Source organism: Drosophila busckii, chromosome 3L (assembly GCF_011750605.1).
Source record: "Drosophila busckii strain San Diego stock center, stock number 13000-0081.31 chromosome 3L, ASM1175060v1, whole genome shotgun sequence".
Lineage (NCBI taxonomy): Eukaryota > Metazoa > Arthropoda > Insecta > Diptera > Drosophilidae > Drosophila > Drosophila busckii.
Window position 1 is genome coordinate 3,618,165 of NC_046606.1, and position 21,466 is coordinate 3,639,630.

At 43.2% G+C, this 21,466-nt stretch overlaps 4 protein-coding genes across 7 annotated transcripts; 1 reads left to right on the top strand and 3 right to left on the bottom strand.

The window, feature by feature from the left end:
* Positions 1–656: 656 nt before the first annotated feature.
* LOC108600865 (probable GPI-anchored adhesin-like protein PGA55) lies at positions 657–4,572 on the bottom strand. 2 transcript variants are annotated; one of them, XM_017988671.2, is made up of 3 exons: positions 4,557–4,572; positions 3,487–4,502; positions 657–3,315 (listed from the first exon to the last, which is right to left on the bottom strand). In XM_017988671.2, exons 1-3 carry the CDS (start codon positions 4,564–4,566, stop codon positions 874–876), a joined length of 3,468 nt encoding a protein of 1,155 aa, XP_017844160.2. In that variant the 5' UTR covers positions 4,567–4,572; the 3' UTR covers positions 657–873. The 2 variants fall into 2 exon arrangements, with proteins under 2 accessions (XP_017844160.2, XP_017844159.2); XM_017988670.2 differs by having other exon boundaries at positions 657–4,502.
* A 2,010-nt stretch (positions 4,573–6,582) lies between these two features.
* On the bottom strand, positions 6,583–7,010 carry LOC108599341 (mitochondrial import inner membrane translocase subunit Tim13). Its single transcript, XM_017986144.1, has one exon. It carries the CDS (start codon positions 6,917–6,919, stop codon positions 6,641–6,643), a length of 279 nt encoding a protein of 92 aa, XP_017841633.1. The 5' UTR covers positions 6,920–7,010; the 3' UTR covers positions 6,583–6,640.
* A 131-nt stretch (positions 7,011–7,141) lies between these two features.
* LOC108599829 (phosphatidylinositol 4-phosphate 3-kinase C2 domain-containing subunit beta) lies at positions 7,142–21,219 on the bottom strand. Of its 3 annotated transcripts, none has more exons than XM_017986936.1 (15): positions 21,134–21,219; positions 19,162–20,147; positions 19,050–19,102; positions 16,847–17,572; positions 16,055–16,786; positions 15,032–15,602; positions 14,338–14,977; positions 14,040–14,285; positions 13,547–13,983; positions 13,094–13,486; positions 12,831–13,031; positions 8,670–8,866; positions 8,527–8,618; positions 8,310–8,459; positions 7,142–8,245 (listed from the first exon to the last, which is right to left on the bottom strand). In XM_017986936.1, exons 2-15 carry the CDS (start codon positions 20,094–20,096, stop codon positions 8,066–8,068), a joined length of 5,553 nt encoding a protein of 1,850 aa, XP_017842425.1. In that variant the 5' UTR covers positions 20,097–20,147; positions 21,134–21,219; the 3' UTR covers positions 7,142–8,065. The 3 variants fall into 3 exon arrangements, with proteins under 3 accessions (XP_017842425.1, XP_017842427.1, XP_017842426.1); XM_017986938.1 differs by lacking the exon at positions 21,134–21,219 and adding an exon at positions 20,463–20,524; XM_017986937.1 differs by lacking the exon at positions 21,134–21,219 and having other exon boundaries at positions 19,162–20,216.
* LOC108599831 lies at positions 9,057–12,453 on the top strand. The gene is made up of 4 exons (XM_017986940.1): positions 9,057–9,424; positions 9,486–9,679; positions 10,377–10,455; positions 10,509–12,453. Exons 1-4 carry the CDS (start codon positions 9,397–9,399, stop codon positions 12,197–12,199), a joined length of 1,992 nt encoding a protein of 663 aa, XP_017842429.1. The 5' UTR covers positions 9,057–9,396; the 3' UTR covers positions 12,200–12,453.
* Positions 21,220–21,466: the final 247 nt, after the last annotated feature.

Below are 21,466 nucleotides of genomic sequence, written 5' to 3' on the forward strand. Positions count from 1 at the left end.
AAATAATTCGAGTCCGAAATAGCACATTTAATTAACTTCACTGCTCGAAGCTAGAGTTTTCTTTTAAGTTTATATTAAATCTGCCGCTTGACAATAAAACGAACCGTGACCATTGGCTGCTTTCCAACAAAAGCCGGCGTTATCGCGACTAACATACCCAACAACCCCAACAAACGCCAGTTAGTCGCACCCTTAGAGACTTACTTATACATATGCATATAATTTGGCTCTCTTTTTCTCTACTGCGCTCACCAACGAAACAGCAGAATTCAAAGCACTAACATTTATAAATATGTTTTACTGTACTTACATTTTTTGGCGCCGATTCCTCAAATTGCATAAAGTTGTCTGATAACCAAATGGCTCCATAACAACATGACAAATAGAGGTTGGTTAACATTAAAGTATTTATAAAAAAGAAATGTTAATGTTAAATAAAGTACACACATACATCCAGGCGTATGTATGTATATGTTTACCAGCTACGGGAGGGCATTTCCGCAATGGGGTTGGAAATGAAGAGCTGTTAATGAGCTTTCATCACATTCTTTTATCACTCGGCATGTGTAATTTGACACTTAGGCATAAATAAGTTAAATGAAAAGAAACAGTCATTGTCACAACATTTTTTTAAATCATTCGCTTTTATTAGCAAATGTAGAAATATAGGAAAATAGTTTGGCAGATAATTGTATGTATCTAGTATATAGAATTTAAGCCCTGTGTATATCAAACATCGTAAACAAAATTATCGCTTATTTTTGATTAAATATACGCCACTAATAAATAAGTTCATATAACCCTACACCATGTTAAATTTTAATTTGTATATAACCAATATCGGATTAAAACTGTATAATTAATTTTCCGCTCTTAATTGTTGCAGTTGACAAAGCGCTTTTGGTCACAGACTTGTCGACCTATGTCGAACCATTTACCGGGCTCACAATAATGAGTAACAGGTTTACCTTCCATGCAAACATAGAACTTGTTACATCGTTTAGAGTCCCGCAACTTGCTGCCATTATCCATGCGGCTGCAGTCAGTTATTATTGAGACGGAAATTCCGCCAAGCTGCCTAGACTCTACGTTCAGCGAGCAATCAACCTGACTGGGAAAATTACAGAACTTCTTTCTTATATCGATGTAAAGACCATTTGGGCACTGTCGAGGAATAGCACGACCATTGACACATACATAGAATTTGCCGCATGAGCTTGCATCTCTAATATATGCACCATTTCCCCACAAGCTACAGTCCGGTGTTAGGTCCTTATTAACTGGGGCCACGCTTACAGATGCAGAGGAAGCTGTTTTCGATGTGTAGGTTAAAGTCTTATCATTTGAGCAGTCTACCAAACTTGGGAAATTGCACACCCTCTTCTTTTGATCAAAATAAAGACGACCCGGACATAGTTTAGGCACAGGAATTCCATTTGAGCATATGTAGAACTTTCCACAATTTTGTGAATCCCTGAAGATAGCTCCATTTGGTAATTGACTGCATTCGTTACTTCCCTCTATTGCCGTTGATGATATTTTAATGTTTGAGCTGGATTTCTGTTCAATATCTAGATTGATGTTAACTGACTTGATGGATTTGTCAAAAGATGGTGATAAAGTTGAAGCAGACACATTAGAGCTTACACTAGCTGCATTGTTGTTTTTGTTAGAGCTGTTGTGCAGTGATTTTATATTCACAGAATCATCCAACTTAATTGGCTTTGGCATGTTACTTGCGGTATTCAAATTCTTGCCTACACTTGCATTCAAGTCATCAGTTAATGCACTATTGGTTTCAACGTCATCTTCTTGGCAGTCTACAAGCCTAGGAAAATTGCATACCTTTTTCTTGATATCAAAATACAGATTTGTTGGACACTGTCTGGCTATAGACCGGCCATTGGCACATACATAAAACTTGCTGCAAGACTTGGCATCCCTCACATAAGCGCCATTTGGTAACGAGCTGCAAGCTGAGTGCTCAGATAGCTCAATGAGTTCTTTGGCAAGTGGTTTAACATTTTTCAATTCGTTTTTGCCATTGGTAAAATTGGATATTTGTGTGGGCTTAGTTTTGGTTGGAATAGAATACGCAATGCCCAACCATTTTAAGGCTTTAATTACTTCTGATGCTATTGAGTGGTCTTCAGAGTTGGTACTTGGCTGCGCTGATATTTCATCTACCGTCTCAGTAAGCCGATGTTCAATAGATTCATTCAACGACTCACTTGAAGATGTAGCAGATATAGCAACTGTAGCAGTTGTTGAAAAATCAGTTGAACTTATTAATGCCTCAGTACTTAAAGCATCATCATTTAATTTTCCAACTGCACCTATATCATCCATCAGAGTCAGGCTTTCCTTTGAACTACAATCTACAAGATGGGGCAAATTGCAAACCTTATTTTTTATGTCAAAGTACAACGATTTTGGACAAGACCTTGAAATTGCTCGTCCATTTGCACAAACATAAAATTTACCACATGAGCTTGGGTCTCTTAAGTACGCGCCATTGGTCAAAAAGTTACAATAGGACTTTACAGGCATAATATATGTTTGCACAGAAGGATTGAGCCCAGCATTGAGTTTTGGCGGCATAACGAAGGCTAAGGCTGATGTTAAAATTGAGTTTGCAGAATTACCAATGAGCTTATTTTTATCAAGACGATTTTGAAGATGCATTGGCTTAATAGATGGGCTGTCTGAAATTGAACTTACTGTGGAACTATCCCATATTGATTCTGTTACATCTGACGAGGATGATGATATTTCAGAACTCGAGCTTTCTGATGATTCAGTTTCCTCTGATGTGGAACTTTCCGTGCTTACGCTGGAGGAATCCGTGGAATCTGTTGGGTCAGATGTTTCTGAATAACTTTCCGAGCTTGAGCTTGAGCTTTCCGTAGAACTATCCCAAGAAGCTTCTGTTACCTCTGACGAGGATGATAATATTTCAGAACTCGAGCTTTCAGTTGATTCAGTTTCCTCTGATGTGGAACTTTCCGTGCTTACGCTGGAGGAATCCGTGGAATCTGTTGGGTCAGATGTTGATGAATAGCTATCCGAACTTGAAGTATCTTCTATTAGCTCTGACGAGGATGATGATATTTCAGAACTCGAACTCCAGCTTTCTGTTGATTCAGTTTCTTCTGATGTGGAGCTTTCCGAGATTGCACTTGAGGAATCCGTGGAATCTGAATAGCTTTCCGAGCTTGAACTTGAACTTTCCGTAGAACTATCCCAAGTAGCTTCTGTTACCTCTGACGATGATATTTCAGAACTCGAGCTCCAGCTTTCTGTTGATTCAGTTTCCTCTGATGTGGAACTTTCCGAGCTTGCACTAGAGGAATCCGTGGAATCTGAATAGCTTTCCGAGCTTGAAATTGAAGTTTCCGTAGAGCTATCCCAAGTAGCTTCTGTTACCTCTGACGAGGATGATGATATTTCAGAACTCGAGCTCCAGCTTTCTGTTGATTCAGTTTCCTCTGATGTGGAACTTTCCGAGCTTGCACTGGAGGAATCCGTGGAATCTGTTAGGTCAGATGTAGATGAATAACTTTCCGAGCTTGAACTTGAGCTTTCTGTGGAACTATCCCACAACAATTCTCTTATATCTGATGAGGATGATGAGATTTCAGAACTCGAGCTCCAGCTTTCTGTTGATTCACTTTCATCTGATGATGATGTGGAACTTTCCGAAGAAGAATCCGTGGATTCTGTTGGGTCAGATGTAGATGAATAACTTTCCGAGCTTGAACTTGAGCTTTCCGTAGAACTATCCCAAGTAACTTCATTTACTTCTGACGACGATGCTGATATTTCAGAAGTCGAGCTCCAGCTTGCTGTAGAATCAGTTTCTTGTGATGCAGGTGATGAACTTTCAGAACTTGAAATTAAGCTTTCTGTAGAACTTTCCCATATCGATCCTGTTACCTCTGACGAGGATGTTGATATTTTAGAACTCGAGCTCCAGTTTTCTGTTGATTCAGATTCCTCTGATGTGGGTGAAGAACTGTCAGGGCCAGTTGTTTGAGTTATTGCTGAATTTGATGATATATCCGAGTTTAAATTTTCAGTGGAGGCTAATAAAATTCGTGTAGTTGAATCATCTTTTGGGTTGCTATCTTTTAGGTTGTTGAAGGTTGAATTATTAAGCGGTGGCGTAGGTGGTGACCTATTCCATAGAAATCCAAAGAAATTGAATATAATGGGGCGGTCCAATGATATATTTTGTGTAATATTTAATACGTTTTTAGTACCGCTGAAAGATTTAGCGAGATCGGTGCTTGGGTGCTTATCCAGTGCACAGTTTTGGCTTTGTACATTGAAATAGTATCCCTCGGTGCAGATGCTTCGATATTTACCAAGTATGCCTAGGCAGACGAAGTATGCATGTGGATTATCTGGATCAACAGCCTTATATCCAAAATCCTGTCCGGAGCATACATCCCAGGCGAATGCCTGCGGAATGGTCATGAGACCAATCCACAGGAAGTTCACTAAAAAACAAAGTGTTAGCACTTATATAATGAGAATCGTCAGCTACAACTCACCCAATATCATTTCAAAATGTCATCCGGTAAAATACGCCATGCTACAAACCAATAGTTGCTTATATACCCTACCCATAATGCTAACCAAAACAATTTACTGAAAGGCTTTCTTAATTTACATTACATGAGCAGTACGTTGTATATGAAAAACACATGTATGCAGTTTGACAAGCGTTTGTATATAGTTAGGCGACAAGGTTTTTATTTTAAATAAATTACATTGCAAGCTACCTAACAAATAAGAGTATAGAAAACATGTAGAACATATGTTTTTTTATTATATAACAATGATGTTCACATAAGTATCTTTCGAATGTTTCAGATAATTTCTCTGCCAGCTAAGAACCTGGACAACTTGAACTTATCACAAGTTGTCGTCTGTGTGCCTCTGACGTTGGCTATGATAGTGTAATTACCTTGGATTTCTGCTCTGCGGTTGCTTAAGTGCGTGTGCCTAAAACAAAACAGATTTACCATGTCACCTGCTCAGTGCAAGCTCTCCCGCGCCCCCCACACATTTGAGGTGGGTGGTACGTTTTGGTTCGGACCGATTAGTTGATGAGATAAGGTTTCGGTGGCTCTACTTATCATATTCTTGCAATGATTACTCAAAACGGGCGCGCTCTATGGTGTTTGATACTATTATTAGTGTGGTAGAGAGCTTTTGCTTGGGAAAGCACCCACCTTCGGTATATGTAGGCCTTTTAGTTCGTGTTCTTATCGTAACTTGTGTGGCTTCGAATGTACCTAGTTGAGGAAAAATTCATTGTTGGATTTTGTTACCTCTGGTATTCGAGCCAATAAGTTCAGCCACCAATTCTCATTTTATCTTTTACATTTTTTATTATTTTTGATTTTTATTTTTCATTTTTTTAATTTTTGCACTAATTTTTGGCAACTTAACAGGTCATTTGCACTTGCTAAATAACGCTCAAAGCCCATGTAGCACCGATAGCAACATACCAGATAGCAGTGCCGGCAAATGCTGATTCATTATAAAAATAATTCACTTTAATACGACCGTTTAAATTTAAATCAAGCCATATTCGATCATGCATTGATATACGCAAAGCTTGCAATGATTAAATTGATAGTTCATAAAACGGTTTGAAATGTAAAGCTTTTTCAACAAACAATGTGGTCAAATATAGCTGATATATAAAAAAATCTTATATATGAAATATCTTTAAGCGACTAACTTAACTAAATAGATTGTTACGCTTAAAAGAAAATCACACAAGCCTCAAAGGTGTGTTTCATATTTGTTCGCTGTTATGCAATTTTATTGTTTACATACACACATACAAAATACTTGATATAGCTATACTTATTTATATATTACACACATACAAAATACTTGATATAGTTATACTTATTTATCTTAAGTATAACTATATCAAGTATTTTGATATATATCAAGTATTTTGCATAACAGCGAACAAATAGCAATTGCTTTGGAAGTTGCGAAATTTGCATAGTACACTAAATGGTGCAATGGATTGAAGTGGTCTCGAAACTAAATGCACAACGCTGTATTAGGCGTCTTGACCAATGCGAAAGGCAATTGGATTCATCCGTTAGCTAACGAGACCATTCCAAACACGATAGCGATCGCAATATTTGTCATTAATAAGCTTTTTAGCCAGCGCATATTCCATCCTCACCTCCCCTGCAACGGCTCAGTGGGAGGGAAAATGGAGGAGGAGGGGCACTGCAGCTATTGCACAATGCATTTGTTAAGCATGTAGCGTAAATTCGCTGCAATAATTGCCAAGAGCAATTGGATTAGAAAATGGATTAAAAATATAAATGCATGTAGATTTGCATATAGAAATTAAAATTATTTGCAAAGTAATCTATGCAAATATCCAAAATTAAAATCATCTACTAAGCGTACGGAACTTATAAATTAAGTTCGCCAATATGAACCAGATTGAGCCACACTAAATGCTTATCAGCGCTTATCTGTGCGCTGCACTGATAAACAGCTCATATTCTCTACGATTAAAATCAAATCTTTTGCTAAAGGGGGGAACAGATAAAGACAATTTGTATTGCAACTTAATTTTCCAGATCAAATTAAATTAGTTGATGGCATCTAAATTCTGCATTGCCTTGGTCTGTTCGCGTTGAAGACGATTGCCGTAGGCGCGTGAGACTAGATTCCAGGTGTCCATAAAACGATCCATGCACTGTGTAATGCACCGTTGCTCGGTGCCATCCAAACTCCGTCCTGGCTTGTTGATGCATTTCTTGAAACACTTCTCTGTCATCTTGGAGAGCATCTCCTGCGCGTTGGCCACTGCGATTTGCTGCTTCACCTGAGTGATCAGTTCGCCTTTCTCCACTTTCGACTCGCTCATAGTTAACTCTTTCGATCAGTAACTGGAAATTTCCAATTTCTTCCAAAAACAAATACTTTGCAGTTAAAGTTTTGTTTATAATACAATATATGCAAATGTAGTGGCACACTACGTTCAAAATGTTAAATCAAAATATGGTTTCAGTTAATTTTATTATATTTATTTGATACAAATTGTTTGTAATTAGCGAATTATTGTTCTGATTAGAAAAATATATAAAAATATTTGATTTAAAGTTAGTCTGTCCCTACATTTTCAGAGTTCGTCAATAAGTCACATGGTGTATAAAAATAAAAACTTTTAGTTTTTCATTTTCAATTCGTATGCAACAGCTTATAGTTGTTTATGTTGAGGCGTGACCCAGTGAATACAGCACAAGTCAAGTTATTACATGGTATGTATTTAGGTAATATATATCATAATTCTTTGGATTGCAACTATTACGAACTGTCTGTTAAGTTTGTCGGACACAAACTGCATTTTGGCAGTAGGAATTTTAGTTATAGGAATCTCAACTCTTTCATGCTCTCTTTATGACAAAAGAGACGAAGAGTGCATTTTAAATTGGATTTAATGTGCGCTTGATATGTGTGCTTAGTAATTGTTTATCCGCGGATTTACTTATTGTGCTTTGATCTAAGCACAGACATGAGTTTATTTGATTTTGATTATGATGCGACATAATTTCGAATTCAATTTAACAGACTATAATACTGCATGTGAATAATTTTGCTAAAAGCGCCCTTTGGGCGCTTTGCTTTAGTCGAGAAACTTTAAGGTTCACCCTGAATGCATAAGAATTTGCTTTTGTTTACTGTTCTATACGTATGTAATTTCATCTGATAAAAATTTGTGCAATAAACTGCCTTGTCTAGGTAAAATATGTGCAATAGTATGTTTATGTACAAATGGATACACTGCTAGCAAATGTCAATTAAATTAGATTTGTAAGTAAAATATAATAGTGTAAATAATATAATTAATATAAATTTGTATGGAATGTACAATCACTTTGAGTATGTAAGTATTATTGCGTTGAAAAGACAGGCACTTGACATATACATATAAGTAGGTATTTTTTAGAGTATGCAAGTATTGCGCTGGACCCACATCGGATTGTCATATACTTCATACTGAACATACAGTTCAATTCCTAGGCACCGAGCCCAAGCGATACCAATCGCACAGCTCCTGCCGCAGGTCATACTTGGAGAGATCCAGTTCAAAGCCGCCGAGCAGTTCGTTCTCCTGCAGCGTATCATGTGACCAGACAGTAACCTGCAGCCTGCGCTGCTGCACAATATCCAACGGTATGCGGTACTCCAACTGTAAACAAACAAGAAAGGAATGTGAGTGGGTATCAGTGCCAAGCTATATATTGGTTGCTTACTGTTTCCATGAAGCTGGGCACACAGGTCTTGCGTACAACTTTGGTCTTGCGTTTGGTAACTTTGGTTGGATCCGGCTTTAGGTAGCACTTAACATATGTGTTTGGCTCCTGACCGCCCTGCAGCATGGGCAGCCCTTTGGCGTGGTGTATCTGCAATAAGTTAAATGCTCCACATTAATAAAGCTGCTTGACATAGATGAAAGTTTGTTATAATTACCATCACAGTTAGCACGCCGCGTTGATATTGCAGCGATAAGCGTATCTGGCCAATGTCATTGGGATTCTCTCGCGACGGCTGCCGTTTTATCTCTACAAGCAAATAAACAAATCAATAGCTGAAGACTTTGGCAAGCTGCTTACCTTTTATCTTGGGCATCTCCAGCTTGGCCTCCTGTTGATCACGCAGCAGCGGATGGAAGAAGGTGTAAACCAAGTCAGAGTGCGCGATCTCCTCAGCGGCATCGAACAGCGACTTGAGAAAACGTTGTATCAAAGGTAGACGCTTCTCGGCCACAGATTTAATATTGGATCTGCCCACATGCACACCCGCTGGCAGACTGCAAATAATGAATTACAAATTTCATTTTGATACACTTGCTGACGAATTCATTTGTGCACATTCCGTTTGTTTATCAGCTGTCCTGAGGTTACAACTCTAATGCGAATGATAAATCATCGAATTGCCGTTTCAATGCCAAATGGGTGAGCCAAACAGAGAGAAGTGGGTGAAAGAAGAGAGCGCGCGCTCGCTCATTGAGTAAACGCTGCTGGGAGCGGCGTCGTGCTATAGACACCGATAAGCGGTAACAACGACAGCTACAACGACAACGACAACGACAACGACGACGACAGAGTTGAGAGACGTCGACGTCAATCAGTTAACAAGCGAGCGGCATTGTGCACAGTAAGCGCTCTTAACGGCCAGTTGTGGGGAGTCTACAGCGGCGGGCGATCGATTAACGACGACGTGGTGCTGAAGCAAAGACACCAACAAAACGCACCAGCCAAAAAACAAAAAAATAACACATCCATAAAAAATTTGCTGGTGTACAACTGCGAAATGCTAAGCAAAAAGTGATTTTAAGCCATGGCTCAACTCAAGCAAGTGGGCCAAGGTAAGTTGGAAACACTGCCCAAAACACATTCCCAACTGTCGACTCATCCTTTCTGCTTTAGGTCAGCTAGCTGCCTTGGGCCCGGTGTTTGCCTCATTGCTGATGCTGATGGGTCTGGTCTTTGCACTGCTTGGCATCAAATTCTGGGGCTTCCGACGACGTCTCACCTTCGATCGTGGCAATCAGTCCTCCAACAGACGCTCGGCGCAGCAGCAGGCAGCGATGCCGCCACGTTATGCCGCCTACGAGTCTCAGGTGTGTATTATGCAAAGTGAACTGCGCGGCCAGCCAAATAATAAAGGTTAATAATATCTGTGATATCGATATAAGCAGCAGTGACTGTTTCTCTTGTCTGATAAGGCAAAAACAAATACACACACGCAGCGAATACAAATACAACAACGCGACAACTGTAATATTAGCAGAGGCACATGCACATGCTCTCTGTGTATGTGTGTGTGATTTTTTTTGTCGTCGCTCAGTGCTAAGCCAACTCGCAAGATATTAGAGATGGTCGCGTGAGCAGGTCTCGCAATTAATTCAAACTTGAACAAGTTTTACGCTGCTGATTAGAAAAAATTAACTAATCTTGATGCTTGAATTGCTCTTTGTTGAATACTTAACTCAACATATAAATGAATAATTAATTAGCTAATTAAATAATCAAGATAAGCTTCAAAACAAAACCAGAGCTCGCTCATCTCCAGCACTCTCTCAGCTATCACGCTCTTTTAAGCACACACACACACATGCACACGTGTTTATATCAACAAGTGTGCAGGTGCTAGGTGAGTGTTCTGCTTTCGTGACGCATGTGCAAGTTGCCTGCCATACTTTGTTGTTGTTCTTAAGACAGATAATGCAATTATTGTTGCTGTTGTTGTTGCTGCTCAGTCAGCTGTTAGTTAGAATGCCTGATACTCGAATTTAATTTAAACAAATGCATTTGCAGGTAAATGGCACCGATCATGCAGTTCAAGGCGTATTTCGTCAGCGAAATTTGGAGGAATTTGAAAGTGCACCAAGTGCAGGTAAGTCACGTATTACAAATGGATTACAAAATCTATGAGCGAACTGCTTGCAGGCAACAAATATTTAACGGGCAGTGTGCCGAATCTGCGACTAGCCGAACTGCCGCCTTTGGAGAGCAGCAGCTCTGTGGCGTTTCGAGCGCAGCCGCAGTCCATGCGACGCTCTCGTCACAAGGTGCACAGCGCTAACTTCGATTACTATGGAGAGCCACCCACGCGCCAGCCTCCAGTACCACCAGTGCAGACTTTGCCTGCACCAGTGGCCGAAACTGAACCAAACTCAAAGCTGGACATGCCCAACTTTGATCATTTTGCTGAGAAGTACGAGCTGGTGAGCGCCCAGCCAGCTGTTGAGCAGCTGAAGGCGCCGAAGAGCAACGTTGGCAACTATCTCAAGTACGAGCAGGTGGACGATGTGCCAGAGATACTAACACCAGATGATGAGCATGCTGGCGCAGCCATTTCAGTGGCTGCTGTAGTGCATCAAGCGACGCCAGTCACACCAGTCACGCCCATTGAGCAGCCCTTGCCCCTGGAGCACACGGACTCGGCATTTGTGGTTGAGATTATAGCCGGCACACCTGACACCATCGAACGCGTAGATTCACCTATAGGGCATCAACTGTTTGCTGATTTGGAGCTAACGCAGCATGAGACACAACCGGAGTTTCGACGCACGCGCTCCTCCTACGAGATGAACGAGGCTGACATACTGGATATACAGACAGACTTTTCGGACGTGCCGCTGCCTGGCAGTCCACCAGGCTTTGGCAAAAGCATTGACGATGACTGGGAGAACTTTGAGGATCTGCACACGGTTGTAGAACTGCCGGAGCCCAACTGGCTGGCTCATCCGCAAGCAGAGCAGCTAAGCTCTGTGGAAACTACACTAAGCGAAGCTAATCTGCAGTTGGAGCATGTGGTGCAACAACAATCATTGTTCCAGCAACTGGAACTCATAGAACCACAAGACGTAACAATTGCTACAGAGCCAGAGCCTCCGCCGTATTCCGCTGAACGACCGCAACTGCCGGACTATGAGTCACTTATGCAGCTCGACAGCTTCCAGGGAAAACGTAACTTGCCCAAGTATGCGGATGTAGTCAGTCAGGATCCTGCCAACAGCGCAAGATTTGTAAGCAGCATTGAAGATCTGCTCGAAGAGCTGCGCGTAAGCGAAGTCACGCCACCAGCAGAGCAAGTGCGCACCTTTGAGCAACTCTACGAAGAGCTGGAGCCTACGAACTCGCCATTGCCCGCTCGACGTCCTCCACAGCCTACGCCGCGTATAACAAAACCAACCACACTCAATGTGCGCGGCAATGCGCCACCTTTGACTTGCTACACGCCCGAGGAGCTGGGCAGCTCCAGTGCAAGCTCTGAGGCAGAAGCGGAAGTGGAGACGCTAGTCGTGGCAGCACCACAGCCTGCGAAGCGCGCAGGACGCACTTTGAAAGTGCGCTTCGATGTGGAGAACTTGCGCTACTATCAGTCGGCGGAGGTGCCAAGCTCGAATGAGTCCGAGGAGGAGGATTTTGAGTCAGCCAGCGAGCTTAGCCCGCAGTCACCCAGGAACCTCGACTTAGCAATGCCCCGACTGTTTGCCACGCAGATCTCGCAAGAAGACAGCGATGAGGAAACATTTGGACGCGCCATACGCCAGCATCGCACCATGACAGACGCACTGCCTTCAATTCTACAACTGGAGCATCCCACACTTATCCACAAAGACACGGAGGCCTAGCTCTGGCGACTATAGCGCTTCAATTCCTTAGCATATAGTAGAGACAGTATTCTACATGTACATCCTAAATCTTCTATATATGTATGTGTATGTGCATTACCAGAATAAATATATATATATATGTATGTATGTAAAAAGTGTAAAGTAGATATTTGCCATATAATGTTGATTATGTTTAACTGTACGACCAAATATATACGCTATCATTTGTAAATAAAGAAAAACTATGTATAAACGCAATAAAAAGTAAAATAAATCAATCAAACTTATATTCGAGGTGTTTTCAATGGTGCTGGCGATGAGGGCTAAAGAGCTGTTCTTGTAGACATCTCTTTTACTATATGGATCGAAAAGGTTTATAGGAAGTTTGATTAAGTCTGCCAAACCCTAAATGTGCTAATAAAATTGGATTTCATTCAGAGCTTCCCAGCTGTGGCAATTTTGTTAGGCAAGTGATCACTGATTAGTAGAAAAGCTTTGTGTTTTAAGTATTTCATTACAAATCTCTGGGTCACTGCTAGGAAAATATTCAGACTGCCCGACTCAACCTGAGTTATGATAATCCAACCATTAATAATCCATAATCCACATTTTTAAAATCCCTTCAATTATTAAAACATTTGAAACTCACCTGTTCAATTTGACGAGGGGAAAGTGGATGCATAGTTTTTGATGGAACTCAGTAAACTCGCGATACGATCTGAACAAATGCGTAGGATCCGGCTGGCCATGACGTGTGACCTGCAGTATATACATGTAATACTTCTCCATGCTGTAGTGCTTCTGGAATCGCACCACCTTGACGATCTTCAAGCGGCCATCCTGCTGCATGCTGTGGGCACATAGAAGCGTTGTAAATATTGCGTATACACAGATCGTGCTCTGTTTACTCACGTGTACTTGCGAGGCACAAACGAGAGCAGTTCACCCGTGCCCTCGTCGTTGTTGAAACGCATTTGGGCCAGATTGTGCAAAAAGAAATTGAATTGTGTGAACCAGCTTTTGAGCGAGGACTGTATCATCTTGGCGAATGTGGCCGCTGCCTCAGGATTGGATTGCGAGGGCAAAAGAGCGCGACGCACGTAAGTGACAGCGTTGGAGTTGACGCCCGGCATGCCAGCCGTGGCCATGTGGGCCAGCGTATGCAGCAGAAGATCCGCGTTCTTGCGCACAATGTTGAAGGCGCGACAGCAAAGATCCACAAAGTAGTGAAAGTCCGTGGAGGGCTTGTCCCCGCCATTAATAACATAAGCCATGTCAGAGGTAAGCACAAACGGCGTGCGATCTCTGCAAGCAAGGACAATTAATATATAAAGTGAAGCCAACGCTCAAGTGACAAACGCTCACCTCTTGAAGTTGCCAAACATTTGTGCATCGCCCAGAAATTTGCCAAAGTCAATGTGGAATAGATGACCCGAGGTCTTCAGCATAATGTTGTCATTGTGGCGATCGCAGATGCCCAGCACATAGGTGGCCACGCTATACCCTGCACAGGAGAGCGTAAAGTTGCGTACAGCGCTCTGATACTCCAGCGGACTGGGATTCTGCTTGCCGAGCCATTCTGCAATGGGACGATCCTTGAAGGAGCCAGTCAAGCCACACTCGACTTGAATTTTGCGCAGAGTTTCCGCCTCGTTGACGAGCTCAATCATGCCGCTCTTGTAGCCAGTGGGCACGCAGTTAAAGGTAACCATCTTAAGATCCAGACGCTCTGCCAGCCACATTTTATTCATAATACGTATAAGTTGTATGGTCAGCATATCCTGCTGCAAGTCGTCGCCGCACTGTGGATGAAACAACAATGAACCAGCTGTGAAGTGAGCATTGAGCTTGAGCTCACCTTGAAGATGGCCGGCAGTGGCTCGGCATCGGGTCCAACGAATGTAATCTTCAGTGGCAGCGTGTTGGAGTTGAAGTAGCTGCAATTGCGCACATTGACGCCAGTTACTTCCAGCTCTGGGCCTAGCGGCAAGCAAGTGGGCTCATCCAACAGATCCTGATGCACTTGATCCATGCCCGCAGCCAAACTCTTCTGGCGCATAGACTCCTTGGCTTCCTTAACCGACTCGGCTATCTTGGTCAAGTTCTGCAAAGAGTTTAGTTCAGTTTAATTGCCTTTATATGCATTGATGCCTCACCTGACACATGCGATGCTGGTACATGAAGCGCTTCAGCATCTTCTCGCCACAGATGGCCATGAGGGCACGCAGCATCATCTTGTTGCGTCTGTAGTAGCGTGCTTGAGTGACCTGCGACTCGTCGCACTCCTGATCCACCAGCGCGGCGCCAATGGAGTTGAGCGGATCGTCGGGCAAACTGTGCACCAGCAGCCAGTACATGTGATGCGCAAAGCGTGGCGACTCCAAGCACTTGGAGAGCAAAAAACGCGCCAATGCGGATGCTTCATAGGTATCGTGCTTTAAAGATTGCACTAGCTGCGGCAAAAAGTCCACCAGATGATCGTTGGGCATCTGTGATATCCATTCGACAGCTTTCTCACGCACTTTGGCATCCGGGTAGCGTGGCAGCAGCAGCTCCAGCGCTTGGAGCGGCGACAGTGGCGCCCATGAGTGCAGCAGCGAGTGCAGATCAATAAGATTGGCATAGTCCCAGCTGTGGGCGGCATGCAACACCTTCGGCAGCGCATTGGGATAGTGCTGCAGATAGAGACGCTTCTCCCAGAACACTTCGCGACGCTCCGAGGCACCCGAATAGCCCAGCTCGGCTGTATCCAGTAGTTCCTCCTGCAGATTGGCGTCCAGCGAGGCAAAATCGTAGCTGTAAAGCAAGCAAAGTGAGGCTAAGCTTCACAAGAAAGCTGCGAATACTTACAAGGGAGCTGGCTTTGGCGCCTCCTGATGCTCTGGAAACTCGATGCGGCCACCGTAGGGCGGCACTTCGATGCTCAGTACTGGGCAGAAGTCAGGATGTGGATGACAACCACGCGCCGGCGCCGGTCCCAGCATCTTATCTGTTGTTGGTGGCCATACGGACAATAAATAAGGACCACAAATCATGCTGCGCTTAAAGTCGAAAAGCTGTATCGAGCACCAGCCCAGCTCGGTGGTCACCTGTCGTCGCTCTCCATTCGTATCCACATTCGGCTCGTTCTCACTGGCCGCCTGCTTGCCGTAGAGCACAAACGTAATGCGCGCCTCACGTGGCAACGTGCAAATGGGATGCTGATCAAAGGTTAGCCAGGCACTGAAGTTAAGGCGTGCAAAGAGTCCACCGCTTGTATCGTTGGAGCAGCTGAGCACATTCGGTGTAGACAGCAGACGCGTGCCGTAAACGAGCTGCACGCAGAGCGAGTAGTCCTCATACTTCCAATGTGGTGGTGGCCTATGCAGACAGTTGATGCTCACCACAAACGGCTTGGACACGCACGAGATGGGAATGGGTGCTAAAAAATAGAATTTAATTAAAACAATTGTTTATCAATTGCAATAGATGAATAGATTTTGCTCGTTTGCTTATTCTCTGATTAAATCGAATATATTTATATTTATGTATTTTAATTATAGAGCCACTTAAGTCAACAAACTATATTATAAAAAACCACAATATTATACTAAAATAGCCTAATGCTCCAAGTCGTAAAAAAGTTAATTAATCAATATTCGATTATAGCTAATTTATTGTTTAATGTTTTTAAAAGTAGCTGATAAGCCACATGGTGAAATTTATATGACTAAGGCAAGAGTAAACCCTCGTTAAGCGAAGTAAGAAGCGCAGGCAATGCTCATTTACTAAAATGCTTAGTCCTTGGAGAGGATTCTTTAAATCAATTGGACGGACAATTTGTATAGCTTGATTGACTCTACTTGTTATGCATTTATATTTAGACATACTCACTTGTAGCGTACTCTGTGTTCTTAACCGAAAACGCCACACGGAATACATTGGCGTAGAGCTCGATGAGCTCCTGGACTGCGTCGCGCAGATGATTGCACTTGAGCTTGATCTGCTCGAGCATGGAGCGTGGACGCAGCGTCACCTGCGCATACTCGCCGTAGTCGCTAACTATCTCCGGATTGTTGGCACCCGCTAGCGGCGCATATTTGGTCTGTGCTTCCTCGCAGATGCGCTTCAGCTCGGCAATGCAGCGCGCTATCTCCAGCGTATCAATGGAGCCCAGCAGCGCGCAAATGGCTTTAACTGCCTGCACTACGCCGGAGCAGCTGACGACGCTGCGGCCCGTGGGCACACCATCTGCAGCGGACTCAAGCTTGTCGATCTCCATCTCGAGTGTTTCGATGAGTATCATCATATTGTCGTAGGTCACAATGGGCACCACTTCATTGGGCAGCAGCTGCTCGGGCAGCAGAGCGGCATCGTGCTCATCATCTTGGACAGTGCGTGCAATGGCTTGCATATTGGCCACGCTGCGCAGGCACAGGCCCAGATGCACATCCTTCTCCAGCTGGAAGCTGTTGTGCACACACTCCAGCTGGCTCAGCTTCGAGGTGGGCGCCAGCCACTCCAGCAGACCAATGGGTTTCACTACATAGTCCGTAACAGTGCCACGCACCTGACCTTCCAGCGAGGCCAACGCCTGAGCCACCACCTGCGCCACCACAGAGTCAACTAAAAGCAAGCAGGCGTATTAAAAGTAATTCCAAGGTAATTACTCAATTCGCTACTTACTGTCACAAGTGAAGGTAACGGGTGTACCGTAGCCCTTGAACTGCTCACCGGCCAAGGAGCTGGAGAGCGCATGCTGCTGCAAAGTGTTTACGGCCGGATGCACAATCACCTTGATGCTGGTGTCCATCAGATAGTGGTAGTTGAACTCGGCGGCCACCACGTGACCCACATTGGTGGCGCTGTCCTCATGTTGATAACTTGAGCGCAGCTGGCGCACCATATGATAAAACTCAAGCAGCTCAGCGTCATCCGTGCGCTGCTCGCTGATCAATTCGTAGAGGCGTGTGCAGGTTTTCCGTCGATCCAGCGTGACGCTCGCCGGAATGCTGTTGGTATAGCTGTCTGTAAAAGGCGCTGGCGGCTGCGATCTGGACGTGGACTGGGCAGCTAACTCACACGACTGTTGATTGCGCGGCGGCAGCGGCGGCGGAGGCGATACCGAGCCCAAGTTTGAGATGCTGACGGCTGTTTCAGCTGCTTCTGCTGCTGTTGCTGGTGGAGTGGGGCAGGATTTCTGTGCTGCCTGTTGGGTGAAATAGTCCTGGCGCCAGCCAATAGAGCTGACGCTGACGTTGCCGCTGTTGGCATTGACATTGTTCTTGTCCCACCTGTTGACTGCCTCATACATCGGATCCGAGTACTGGGTGCCGTTGTCGCCGCTGTAGAGAAAGTCAAACGGATCGTACTCCGCGTAGTACGAGGTGCAGTCCGAGGCGCCATCATTGCCTGCAACAACAAGTAGCGAATGCATCGTTAATCAGCGTGCTTACTTCGATCAATCGTACAACGATTATTATCGCACGCCGTTATGCAAATGCCATCGAGAGAGAACGCTCGAGCGCGGCCGAGCAGAGCAGCAGATGAGCCAAAAATAAAATCGTCGCCTCCCTCGTTCCCAAAACAAAAACACACACAATGTCTCCCACAAAGAGCGACAGAGAGTGAGAGAGCTCATTTCGCAAGAATATGCTAACAAATCCGTTTTGTCTATCGTCGCCCCATCGCACCTCAGCACCCCGTCTGCTAATGGGACCAATTGGCACAGCCATCAGTGGTCGACCGCCCACGCAGCAGCAGCTGTTGTCACGACCTTCCTCGGCGATTCTCAGTGCCACAATAAACAATAAACATAGATTTATTTATGGATTAACCACACTGACTGGAGAGAAAACTAAATGATGGAATTAGTGCTTGAGGCTTAGTTTAATTTAGTATACAAAATTGAATTATGTTTTCGAAATTCTTTTTAAATCTGCACGCACACACACACATACATATGTTAAATATTAAATGCTGCCAATATGCTACTCACATATTAAAATATTTTTAATTGCAATTTGTTGTAAGGACTCGAATACCATAGCGTTAAGCGTTGAATGTTTAATAAAACAACAGAACATGTACAATTGGTTGAATATAGACATAATTTATTATTGGTCTCAATTGTTATACAGGTTTCGATTTAACATATGTATGTGTATATATTTATATGTAATTTATATGTGGTGTATATAGCAGCGAATCACAATTAGTTTTTCTCAATTTTCAAAATAATACTCAAAGCAAATAAAACAATTTTCAAAATCGATTTGCATTCTTCTCTTGTTGTTGTTATTTTCAAACAAGCAAATACTTTAGTTTCATGTTTATAAAAGATTTATGATTTATGGATAAAGTGATCAGTGCGGATGTGGAAGGCACGCTTTAAGGATCTTGGGACGTTTGGACAATAAGTTGCACAAATTCGTAAGTTTTACTTTGATACAACTAGGTGATGTTATTTATATATGTATGTGTATGTATATATGTTTGTGTATATTTGTTAACCACACCACAAAAAAACCTGCGCCCACTTTTTGCCTTTAGCCTGGGGTGCTGGTGACGTAATTCTTAATTTTAAGTGTCGCCTGTTTTGTGTAGAAATTGTTGGTTTGGTAGTAGTTGTTATTGTAGTGTTGATAGTTAAAGTAGTTTTAAAAATGTTTTACTTTTGCGACACTGCAATATAGAGAAACAGAAAGTATTCAGTTTAAATAAGACTCAAAGATACCCTACATTGGCAAATGTCTTCCATATAAAGTCAATCTACATTTAGTGCAATTAACTAATTCACAAATAATGATGGCTTTAAATAGTTTGCAAAGCAGACAGACTCTCTAACTAAAACCGACTTAGAATGCTCTGTAGTTGCCGCTAAGCTTACCGGTATTCTCGTTGAGCAACGGATCAAATGCCTCCAGAACGCTCACACGGGAGCTGCAAGAGAAAAAGTCATTGTATTATTTGCTTTCATTTAATTTTAATGTTATGCATACTAATCGTCCTGATTTAGATCAATTAAATCATTGCCAGTGCGCTGGGTAACCACAGCTGGTCCAACTGAGGGGCAGCTACCTACGGGCGGCGTGTGACGACGTGGCACAGTGAAGCCTGCCACGCTTGGAGCTGGTGTGGTTGCACCGGAATGTACATTGGCCTGACTACTGGCAGCGGGACTGCTGTGTGGCCTGGCAAAATCGACGTGAGTGCTGCCGCCGTTGCTGGCCGCAGTGAAGCCGTAGCCAAAGCTATGCGCGGGATACTGAGGTGGCATATAAGCCGCCGAGCCGGGCACGACGGGTGTAGCGTATGGGGGATAGTAAACAAAACCTGCTGGACGCACTGGAGCAACGGGCTGTAGGGCCAACTGATTGGGCATGCTGTAAAGCCGCTGCAGCTCTTCCGGATTCAGTGGACGCTGCTGTGGCTGCTGTGGTATCGCCTGATAAGGCACTAGCTGCATGCCGGCAGCAGCTGGCATCGTTCCATAGGGGGGCGGTGCGTAATGCAAGGGCAAAGGGGTTGCTGCAGCAACAGGTCCTACTGGAACCAGCGCTGATTGTGGATTACTTGTCTGCATGCGATGCAAGTCCTCTATGAGTCGCTCAAAGGGGCTGCTGCTTTCTGGTGGTGGTGGCTCCTTGCTAGTGGGACTGGCGAAGCAAATTAAATCGCTCTCCTTGTTGCCATTGCCTGTCTGCGCTGGGGGCGTTCGGGAGCGCTCCACATGGTGCAGTGGTGCAGCAGCGGACTGATGGACGTCCGAGTAACGACGCTGATTGGAGCTGTAAGCGTAATCTTGATAGTTGGTGCCATATTTCTTATTTCGCCTGTAGTCATCGAGCGCTTGCTGCTCCAAGCTCAACGCCGTCGCCTTGGCTAAATCATCCTGGAACTGCCTGTCGTAGTCGATGGGTGCTTGGTTCGACATTTTCCTCTGTCTGTTTTACGCTCTCCACTCACAATCGTCGACCAGAGCCAACTGCAAACAGTCAAAGCGCACACAAAAGCATTAAGTTATTTGAAAATTTTGTTTTTTGTTTATTGTCAATTGAAGTTGTTGTTGTATTTTGTGCTTTTTGCCGCTTATCTATGCCGTGGCGATAACACAATGTATGATAAAAGTGATTACGCTTTGTTAACCGATTGCGAGTCAGCACCACGAGCAACAAGTTCAATGCAGCAAAGTGTTAAAAACATTTTCGAGTGATTATATTAAACGCATTTTAGTTTACAGTTAATCAACATTTTATTGCATTATTCTAAGCATTTGTTAACGCAGCTAATGCACCCTTACATGAAAGATTAACACATTGACGACACAGTTTTCAAGCTTGACAGCCTTGGAACACTTTGAGTTGTCTCTTATCACACTCTGCCAAAGCTTTCGTATGCCTTCTAATAAACATACTTGTTGCTAGCATTCCAAGCTGCTGAAAAAAAAAACAACTTTCTCACGATTCGCAATCGAGAGGAACAGCTGTTTAGCATACAAGCAAGTATACGTGTGTGGTGCGAGCACAGAATAGATAAGAAAACATAAACCGGCAATGCGAACGAAATGAAAATGAAAGGTAGCAAAGGTTAAGTCAAATCAATAAGTCATAGTATATAGACAAGCACACACTCTATATGTACATATATGTGTGTGTGTGTGTGTGTGTATTTAAATTAGCATACTAGCATACATACCGCATATGTATGTTTTTAACATTTATGCGTGTGTGGCACAAAAGAAGCACAGCAATGCAAATATTTTGAAACGCTGCTTTTACATAATATAAATATTTTTTTCTCCTCGGCTTACGCTTCCAAATGTGTATATATGTATGTATATGCGTATATGTACATCAATATGCATAAAAGATACACACGTATGCTTGTAAGCTTAGTATATAAAACGCTGGCAGCACACATACAAATACATTTGCAGAAATTAGGGCTCACTTTCGCTTCAAGCTTGCTTACCTGATTTGATCGGCGTCTTTCTTTCTTAATTGCCCAATGGTGCCTTTGATTACGACCCCGCCGTACTCAGATTGCATATGTTAAATATATTACAGTTTTCATTTGATTTCGCTTCTTCTTCCTCACAGCTGCTTGCAGTTTGCCTTTGCTTTGTTTATAAATTGCATACACATTCAACATAAACACATATATTACACAAAAGAACTCAACGTAATACTTGTACAAAAACAAAATACATTGACGAAACACGGTTTATTATTATTAATTACGACATTTTATTTACAGCAATTGGTAAACAACACCTAATGGTGTAATAAGATCGATGTTTAAAAA

Excerpts from the sequence above, each read along its gene's own strand:
- LOC108599341 (XM_017986144.1), bottom strand. The coding sequence starts at position 6,919 with ATGAGCGAGTCGAAAGTGGAGAAAGGCGAACTGATCACTCAGGTGAAG.
- LOC108599831 (XM_017986940.1), top strand. The coding sequence starts at position 9,397 with ATGGCTCAACTCAAGCAAGTGGGCCAAG. Across the intron at positions 9,680-10,376 it reads ATGCCGCCTACGAGTCTCAG|GTAAATGGCACCGATCATGC; the intron begins GTGTGTATTATG and ends ATGCATTTGCAG. Across the intron at positions 10,456-10,508 it reads TGAAAGTGCACCAAGTGCAG|GCAACAAATATTTAACGGGC; the intron begins GTAAGTCACGTA and ends AACTGCTTGCAG.
- LOC108599829 (XM_017986936.1), bottom strand. The coding sequence starts at position 20,096 with ATGTCGAACCAAGCACCCATCGACTACGACAGGCAGTTCCAGGATGAT. Across the intron at positions 13,984-14,039 it reads CACTGCCGGCCATCTTCAAG|TGCGGCGACGACTTGCAGCA; the intron begins GTGAGCTCAAGC and ends TTTCATCCACAG. Across the intron at positions 13,032-13,093 it reads TTTGTGCCTCGCAAGTACAC|CATGCAGCAGGATGGCCGCT; the intron begins GTGAGTAAACAG and ends ATGTGCCCACAG.